This window comes from Haplochromis burtoni, unplaced genomic scaffold, assembly GCF_018398535.1.
Source record: "Haplochromis burtoni strain Fernald_Lab_line unplaced genomic scaffold, NCSU_Asbu1 Contig_450, whole genome shotgun sequence".
Taxonomy (NCBI): Eukaryota; Metazoa; Chordata; class Actinopteri; order Cichliformes; family Cichlidae; genus Haplochromis; species Haplochromis burtoni.
Genome location: NW_024582811.1, coordinates 2,502 through 12,374, shown reverse-complemented (window position 1 = coordinate 12,374; position 9,873 = coordinate 2,502). Strand labels below are relative to the sequence as shown.

Genomic DNA, 9,873 nt, shown 5'->3' with positions numbered 1-9,873 from the left:
CTCTGTGTTCTGTCTTTAGCGCCTCTGTAGTCTCCCCAAGCCCATTTTGTCTCTCACTCCCTCTGCTGTCTCTTCCTCTCTCTGTATATGTCGTCTCCCTTACCTGTTCCAGTGTTCCTGTCCTCATGCTTGTCTCTTCTGTTTGTCAGGCGTTCCCGTGTTTGCTTATCCCTTATCACCCCTCTGTAACTTTGTTACCAAGTTCTTGTACTTCTGTGCTGCCTGCATTTGGGCCCTCATGGATTTTAACATCCATGTGGACAACCCTCAGGACAGAGGGACTAAAGACCTGAGTAACACTCAGCATGTAACAGAGGCCACACATAATAGAGGACACACTCTTGACCTGCTGATCTCCAAGGGCCTGAGCATTTCAAACATTACTGTGTCTGATGTGGGCCTGTCTGATCATTACTGTGTTTTCTTTGAAAGTAAAATTTCAGCCCACACAAATATATCAACAGTGATCACAAAACGGTGTATAACTGAAGACAGTAGTGAGATCTTTAACCAGGTCTTCCCATTAACACCTGACCTGTCCAGAGGGTCAGTCAATGAGCTCGTCAATCGCTTCAATGCTAACATGTTAAATGTCATGGACACTATTGCTCCCATTAAGGTGAACTAAGAATTAAGGTCAACTTTTCCTTAATGTCAGGTGTGTTTCCAGAACCACTAAAAACTGCTGTAATCAAACCTATACTGAAAAAGGACAATCTTGACAAGACACAAATGAACAACTACAGGCCGATCTCAAATCTCCCGTTTTTAAGTAAGATCATTGAAAAAGCAGTTTCTCAACAGCTCAGTTACTTCTTAAAACAGAATAATTGCTACGATGCCTTCCAGTCAGGTTTTAGACAGAACCACAGCACTGAAACCGCTCTGACCAAAGTGTTTAATGACATATGTCTGAATACAGACAGTGGAAAAATGTCAGTCCTAGTTTTACTGGATCTCAGTGCAGCATTTGATACAGTTGACCACAACATATTACTCAAACGACTGGAGAACTGGGCAGGTCTTTCAGGAACTGTACTAAACTGGTTCAAAACATACTTAGAAAACAGGAAATACTTTGTATCAATAGGTAACTTCACATCTGAGCAGACAAGTATCACATGTGGAGTTCCCCAAGGTTCCACAAAAAAAAATCTACCTGAATTGAAATTAAAATTAATACGTTAACAATTCTGTTTTGCAGTGTTAGTCAGTCAGTGGCTGGCTGCTCCCATATGGGATTAGAACGATGCCACCTTATCCCAAAGTCCAGCCAATGATGCGATTCACATTCGCATACGCAGCTAATCAATGTCGTTGACAGGCTATGACAGCGTCCTTATGTGTTTTAGTGAGCAAAGCGGCTGATGTGGAGTGAAGCCACGTTAATGACAACGTGTACAACCATTGGAGATGTGAGCAGGACAGATGGAGCAACTGACGGACAAAGTGTGGACTTTATACCAGTTTTTAAATTGTGTTGATCGGCCACGTAAAACCAGAGTTATGATAAAATATCTGCAATGTTTGGTTTTCTTCCTGAATACTGTCGTTGTTTATATTTACTGCAGGAAGAAACGGTAAAAACGGCGTTTTATAAGGAAAACGCTCGAAAGCCTGTGAGCAAAAACAACACCAAAAAAACTCCAGCCTTTCCTATTGGTGGAAAAATGTACCATGTGGACCAATCAAAAAATGATATGGCAACATGGCATTTAGTTGTTTAGGAAAGGGGGAAGTTTTAGGAGTGACGGCGTGTTTGAGATGTGAGAGATTTGCAACGTTTAGCGCAAATCTTGTGTAGTTAGTGTGTAGTCAGTGTGTAGTTAGTGTGTAGTTAGTGTGTAGTTAGTGTGTAGTCAGTGTGTAGTTAGTGTGTAGTTAGTGTGTAGTTAGTGTGTAGTTAGTGTGTAGTCAGTAGTGTTGTTGTGTGTCAGAGCAATGAGGCGACTGCTGAGTGTTACAGGTGTTACAGCAGTGACACATCTGCTGCTGTCAGGCCTGCAGGTATCAGGCTGTTGTTCTCCTTCATCTCATAGTGACACAAATTATTTTTTGGAGTGGCACAAATTGTCACAGATTAGTAGGCAGAGGACTCACTCGCAGGACTCTGAAGTTTAGAGAGAAGGTGAGGGTTTATTTGCAATGTGACACCAAGTGAGAATATATACATATATACAGTGGAATAGATAACACAGGGCTCCCAGGAGTAGGGCGGGGTCCGAAGGGAAGGTCCAAGACGGGGGTACACACACACGCTCTTCTTCCACTTGATCCGTAACTCACTCAAAATGTCCACACCAAAAAGCTCACGCTCACTCACACACATCCACAGAAATCCAGACGGCAGGGAGTCTAGAAGGCCTGTACACAGAGAAAAAACAATGTCAGGAGGAAACTCTAGGAGATCAAAGGAACACTTTCATAGGCTAAGCTACACTGACACTTGGTAGTGTGACGATCCAGCGAGGAAGCAGCCTCTCTTGCCATCTTAAGTAGTCTGCCAGGATCAGTGTGAATGAGCCACAGGTGTGTGTTCAGGGTGGGTTCAGAGGCGGGGAACCAAGGTCCAGTTCCGCCCTGGTGGGAGAGGTTAAGACAAAAAATACACACACCACGACCTCTCCAGATCTTGAGAACCATGACATAAATAATTTGTGTGGCATCAGATTTGATGCAGAACAGCTGATTGTTCTGTAAATAGTTTGAAATGTTTATTTAAAAAAATGCCTTGGCTGCATTTAAAAAAAAAATAGCTGCAAAAAATGTTGTTGTTTGCATAACTCAGTTACTTTTTTGAAGAAGTAACTATATAATTAATTGCCCAGCATTGGTCATTGTTTACTGTATGTTGCAGACAGAGTTACAGACTCATAATACAAGTCAGAGCTTTATTAAAAAAAGAAAAGAAAAGAAAGAAATAAAGTTTTGTTTTCAAAATTGGAGTTCAAGTTATTTTTACTTCCAATTGTGTTAACATGCTACACAGGTCATGAACAAGATTTTTTAACATTTTCATTGTAAGTGGACTAAAGCAGTTAATTAAAGATAGTCTAACTAATGCTGTAATTAGATTATTTTAATAAACATGTAACTTGCATGGATTGGATGCTGGCGTGACCACAGTGCACACGTCTGCTGTTGCTCACAGTGGTCCAAGGGACGCTCAGGGAGTTTGTGTGTTCGCTCAGACACATGAAACATTAGAGGGAACGTTGAGTGCCGGCTTGACACCAGGTAACCATTTATTTGTTTGTTTGTTTGTTTGTCAGAGTGTAAACTCACTCTCTGGGTAGTAATCACTTTTAAGGGAATAGCATTGTATTTATTCATTCGGTTTTCTTTTTGTACATGTATTCATGTTATTTATTTAAATGGTTAGAACCTGGTACCAAAATGTACATAACAGTCATAATAAAATTAATCAAGTTTACTCAGAAAGTTTACCATGTCCTCGTCACTCTGAAGCCTATTTTAATATTAAATAGCTATAGCAACATGTTGACCTTCGATTTATTGACATTGACGGAGAGGTAAGAGATCAACTGTGACAAGATATTTTTATTATTATAAATACCTAACACAGTAATAAGAATCATAGTTTCCACGTGATAAGGTTTGTTTGTTTTTTGTCAATTTTTGACCAACATATACGGTAATTGAAATGATTTTGAGGACCTTGGTGGATTAAGTCAAATTTTAATGGATTGTTAACATAACCGCACTCTTCATTCTTAAAAAGTTTATCAGAATTCAAACTTAGAGCTATTGTATTTACACACAGACAGGATGACATAAGTGTAAACACTGCCAAAAACATAACCTCTGTGGCAGAGCCATTTCTGAGTCTGTGGCAGTCTCTGGATTGTGAGTCTTACCCTACAGCTGTGGGAATTATTCAGCAGTCTTAGAGCACGGTTCTTATTTGGAAAAGGGTGATGTGGGTACTATGGGTCTAGAACAAACGGAGAACTTTAAGTATAGTAATTAGTATTAGTGACTGAAAGAATGACATTGTGGTTTCACATGGTGGAAATGAGCTTCCTCAAAAGCTGGTGTTTGGGCTCTTGATGGTGAGAGAGAGTGAGGATTTTAGTCATCAACTTCTGTGGGCATCTGACTAGGATCCACCTCCACTGCAGACCGAGGACACATTGGAGAGATCATATCTCTCGACTGGTCTGAGAACGCTTCAGTGTCTCCCCCACATGAACTGGAGGAGGTGGCTCTTTGTCCAAACAGCCACTTCACAAGCGCATGGCACAACACAGAAGAGCCACCTCCACAGGACAAGACTCAGCAGTCCATCTGCATCTTAAGGTCAAAGGTCACTCTTTCGAGGATGCCAATGTTCACATTTTGGACAGAGAGGACAGATGGTTTGAAAGAGGAGTGAAAGAAGCATCTATGTCCACTGTGAGCGACCATCTTTGAACAGAGGCGGGGGTTTACGACACCAACTCTCTGCCATCTATAATCCAGTTTTGAGATCCCTTCCCAGACGCTAGGGCTGCTCAATTAATCGAATTTTAATCACGATTACGATCTGGGCTTTCAACGATCATTAAAAATGACTGAGCCGATTATTAGCCCCTCCCTCATTTATCCGCGACACCTTAAAGGCCGGTCCGTGAAAATATTGTCGGGCATAAACCGGTCCGTGGCGCAAAAAAGGTTGGAGACCGCTGATTAAGAGGACCCGAGGGAAGCTCGGAAAGCTAAGCAGAAGTTATTTGGAGAGGAGAGTGACTGCCGTTGGTTGAAAAGAGTTTAAAAAAAAAAAACTTCAGTGGTGTTGCACACTATTTTATATTATTTTTTAAAGTCATTGTTAACCCTTTAAAGCCGGTCAGAGCAGCACGCTCCGTTTTGCGTAACTATTTTTAAATCCCTGTAGAACCTGAACCGTGTAAGCTAGCGCAATAATTTGTTTTGCATATGAAACCGGAGGAGTTGTACTTACATCTGATGCCATCAGCTTGTCCTCGGTCACGGTTTCCTTCCACATAAAGCTTTGCAAAAATTGCATAAAAAGCGCTTGCAGGAACAAAAACATAATATTCCAGAAACACGCTTTGCCGTCCATCAGCTGTTCGTAACACTTCCCACAGTGAAATGATGCACATGCTGTTTTCTTTGCAAATTTGCATCATAGGATTGTTTTTTGTTTTTCCTGCAGTATATAAAAATTGCTGTATCTCCAAAATAAAACTATGAAGACACTCAAAATAAATTTCCTGTGGTGGGAAACTATTTTTTGCAACTTTATTGTATTTAAAGTTTTGAGGGATAAACCTCTTAAATTTCTCCAAGTAGAAATATATGTAAACAAAACAAAAGCGATTTTCAATTTTTTTTGTAGTTTATTGCACTTTTTTGCAATTTATGTAATTACTATGCACTTAATGCATACATATTATTAAAATATGGGCTATAACAGTTGTATTGATGTATAGCAACTTGAAATGCTCCCACAAATGGCACTACAGCATGTAAAAAAATAATATAAGCTCTGGCGACTTGGTTCTATGGTAGGTCTTAAAGGGTTAAATAAATATCGTCAAATAATCGAGATCTCAATTTCAGTGAAAATAATCGTGATTATCATTTTTGCCATAATCCAGGAGCCTCCCAGACGCCTTAACGCCCACTCACATCCTGGGCCATCTGACCTCAGGAATTCGCATGATAAGGTGGGGCCAGGTTTCACAATGAACTCACCCGAAACTCTGGCTGATTGGGACCCACACCCAGTTTCACACCTTGGCTCAGGCGATTAGAGGATCATCAGGGGGTCCTTTTGTCCCTCTGTGGGGGGAAACTCCCACTGGTTTATATCTGGGACTCTCCACCATTTGACCTTAGAACTGAAGAAGCTTCTCGGATGAGAGGTGAAACGTCTTCAAGCAACTTAAAGAAGTCCAGACGCTTTTCTTTGCAAGCTCCTTTGACTACGATACCTGGATACTGAAACCTATATCAACATATATACATATATCAACATATATATATATATATATAAATATATCACACACATATATAATATATATATATATATACATACACACATTGTATATATATGTATATATTATATATATCCACACTATATATATATACTATACACATATATACAACATATATATATAATATTATATAATTGTGATAAGTCACACTATATATATATATATATATAGTATATATACGCTAGTTAACGAGAGACACCCGGAATGGCTAACCGAAGGTCGGACGGTCCTGATCCCCAAGGACCCCAAGAAGGGACCGGTCCCCTCCAACTACCGACCAATAACCTGCCTCAGTACTACATGGAAGCTCCTGTCAGGCATCATATCGGCTAAGATGAACAGGCACATGGGTCAATACATGAGTGGGACACAGAAAGGAATTGGCAAGAATACCAGAGGCGCAAAACACCAGCTACTGGTAGACAGAACAGTCAGCCGAGACTGCAAGACCAGACTGACCAACCTGTGCACTGCCTGGATTGATTACAAGAAGGCCTATGACTCAATGCCCCACAGCTGGATACTGGAATGCCTAGAATTGTACAAGATCAATGGGACCCTAAGAGCCTTCATCAGGAACTCAATGGGGATGTGGCGTACAACACTAGAGGCCAACTCCAAGCCCATAGCACAAGTCACCATCAAGTGCGGGATCTACCAAGGAGATGCTCTGTCCCCACTGCTGTTCTGCATAGGCCTGAACCCCCTCAGTGAGATCATTAACAAGACTGGCTACGGATACCGACTACGGAACGGAGCAGTTGTCAGCCACCTCCTGTACATGGATGACATCAAGCTGTATGCCAAGAGTGAACGAGACATCGATTCACTGATCCACACTACCAGGCTATACAGCAATGACATTGGAATGTCGTTCGGACTGGAGAAGTGTAGTCGGATGGTAACAAAGAGAGGGAAGGTAGTCAGAACTGAGGGGATTGAACTACCAGAAGGCAACATTGCAGACATAGAGGACAGTTACAAGTACCTGGGGATCCCGCAGGCAAATGGGAACCATGAAGAGGCCGCTAGAAAGGCTGCAACCACCAAGTACCTGCAGAGGGTCAGGCAAGTCCTGAGGAGTCAGCTGAATGGTAAGAACAAGATCCGGGCCATCAACACGTACGCCCTGCCCGTGATCAGGTACCCTGCTGGGGTAATAGGCTGGCCAAAGGAGGAGATAGAAGCCACTGACATAAAGACAAGAAAGCTCCTTACCATGCATGGAGGGTTTCACCCCAAGTCCAGCACCCTGAGGCTGTACGCTAAGCGGAAGGAAGGGGGCCGGGGACTGGTGAGTGTCAGCACCACAGTCCAGGATGAGACAACAAACATCCAAGAATACATTGGGAAGATGGCCCCAACTGACCGAGTGCTCAGTGAATACCTCAGGCAGCAGAAACCCAAGAAAGAGGAGGGAGACGAGGAACCATCATGGAAGGACAGGCCCCTGCACGGTATGTACCACCGGCAGATAGAGGAGGTGGCTGATATCCAGAAATCCTACCAGTGGCTGGACAAAGCTGGACTGAAAGACAGCACAGAGGCACTAATCATGGCAGCACAAGAACAAGCTCTGAGTACAAGATCCATAGAGGCTGGGGTCTATCACACCAGGCAAGACCCCAGGTGCAGGCTGTGTAAAGATGCCCCAGAGACAATCCAGCACATAACAGCAGGGTGCAAGATGCTAGCAGGCAAGGCATACATGGAACGCCATAACCAAGTGGCCGGCATAGTGTACAGGAACATCTGTGCCGAGTATAACCTGGAAGTCCCGAGGTCAAAATGGGAGATGCCCCCAAGGGTGGTGGAGAATGACCGAGCTAAGATCCTGTGGGACTTCCAGATACAGACGGACAAAATGGTGGTGGCTAACCAACCGGACATAGTGGTGGTAGACAAACAGAAGAAGACGGCCGTAGTGATTGATGTAGCGGTTCCGAATGACAGCAATATCAGGAAGAAGGAACACGAGAAGCTGGAGAAATACCAAGGGCTCAGAGAAGAGCTCGAGAGGATGTGGAGGGTGAAGGTAACGGTGGTCCCCGTGGTAATCGGAGCACTAGGTGCGGTGACTCCCAAGCTAGGCGAGTGGCTCCAGCAGATCCCGGGAATAACATCGGAGATCTCTGTCCAGAAGAGCGCAGTCCTGGGAACAGCTAAGATACTGCGCAGGACCCTCAAGCTCCCAGGCCTCTGGTAGAGGACCCGAGCTTGAAGGATAAACCGCCCGCAGGGGCGTGCTGGGTGTTTTTATATATATATATATATATATATATATATATATGTGTGTGTGTGTGTGTGAATCTTGTCTCATGTTTTCACAGATTCTCATTCTGTTTCTGGGCACCATCACTGCTCAGATCACAGGTCAGGTGATGTGTTTGTTTAAGTTTGTACCTAAACAAGGTTTACAATTAATAAATGCCACACTATATGCATCTATTTTGAAGACATTTAATTCAGTTAACTTTATATAGCGCCAAATCACAAGAACAATCAAACAGGTATATATCCTATAATAATAAAGCAAAATATAAAAGGTAACAACAGTGATTTTAGTGATGGACAGAAAAACACAACTTTATCGGTCACCTCCACAGAGCCCGAACATTACAGTGTGGATCAGCCCAAGTCTTTAGAAAATAGATCTTTGGAATTGAACAGACTGTTTTTCCTTAAAGCGCAAAATATAAACAAATGAAGATTTTTGGATGTGTGTGTGGATTTTTTTTTTTCAATAAAGAAAATGTTTGTTTTTTTCCCTTAAAATATCTTACGGCGTTTTGTTTTTGTTACGGCAGGATATCCGGTTGTACCGGAAAACCGGCTTGTCACCATTCAAGAGAGATGGCTGCTTTCTTTATTACAATATATTAGCAACAAAGCTACAGCAAGTGATGTTTTCAAAGGGTAGAACTGTGCTTTTGAGACCAGTAGTGGCACAGTTTAGTGGTGTAAAGTAATATAAACGTAAATGTTGCGTCGCAATTTCTGCGAGTTTTGCTGTGAGCCACCTGTATGCCGGCTAGCGAGTAGCTGCAAAGCCGAGACGTCGCTCAGCTTGTCTTCCGGCCCTGCTGCGGTCTGTTAATGGTACACCGGATCTCGAAACAGATCCGAACCGCGTGTTTTGTTTTAGCCGAAGTTAGTAAATCAGGTAACCCCGGGCCTAAATGCCAGAACAAGGCCCCAGGATGAATGGGTTTTCTATCGGCGAGCTGTGCTGGCTGTTCTGCTGTCCACCCTGTCCGAGTCGCATCGCGGCCAAACTAGCTTTCCTTCCACCGGAGCCCACGTATTCCATGCACACCGACGCTAACGGGGTGACTAGCTTACATTTAACCGAACGGGCAGACTGGCAATACTCCCAGCGAGAGCTCGATGCAGTGGAAGTGTTCACCACTAGAAGCAGCCGGGGTAACCGGGTAGCATGCATGTTTGTGCGTTGCGCTCCGAACAGTCGCTACACGCTGCTGTTTTCCCACGGTAACGCTGTGGACCTGGGGCAGATGTGCAGTTTTTACATCGGCCTGGGCTCCAGGATAAACTGCAACGTGTTCTCCTACGACTATTCAGGCTACGGAGTCAGCACCGGCAAGCCTTCAGAGAAGAACCTGTATGCGGACATCGAGGCGGCCTGGCAGATGCTGAGGAACAAGTGAGTATAACACATAAGTGTTGTGGATCAGTCAATGCCTACAAGTGTGTGCTGAGATGACGCCCACTACACAAATGCTTTGGGCTCAAATTGTGGTCATAAATATTTTGTACTTGTAAATCAGACTGCATAGCTGTGAACTGAGTTTTGTAACCTCGTAAACCAAAATATCTGAAAATTTTATGT

General features: G+C 43.2%; 1 protein-coding gene across 1 annotated transcript; it reads left to right on the top strand.

The window, feature by feature from the left end:
- Window positions 1-8,823: 8,823 nt before the first annotated feature.
- abhd17c (abhydrolase domain containing 17C, depalmitoylase) lies at window positions 8,824-9,867 on the top strand. Its single transcript, XM_014341171.2, has one exon. The coding sequence runs from the start codon at window positions 9,203-9,205 to the stop codon at window positions 9,689-9,691; it is 489 nt and encodes a 162-aa protein (XP_014196657.1). The 5' UTR covers window positions 8,824-9,202; the 3' UTR covers window positions 9,692-9,867.
- The last annotated feature ends 6 nt before the right edge of the window (window positions 9,868-9,873 follow it).

Excerpts from the sequence above, each read along its gene's own strand:
- abhd17c (XM_014341171.2), top strand. The coding sequence starts at position 9,203 with ATGCCAGAACAAGGCCCCAGGATGAATGGGTTTTCTATCGGCGAGCTG.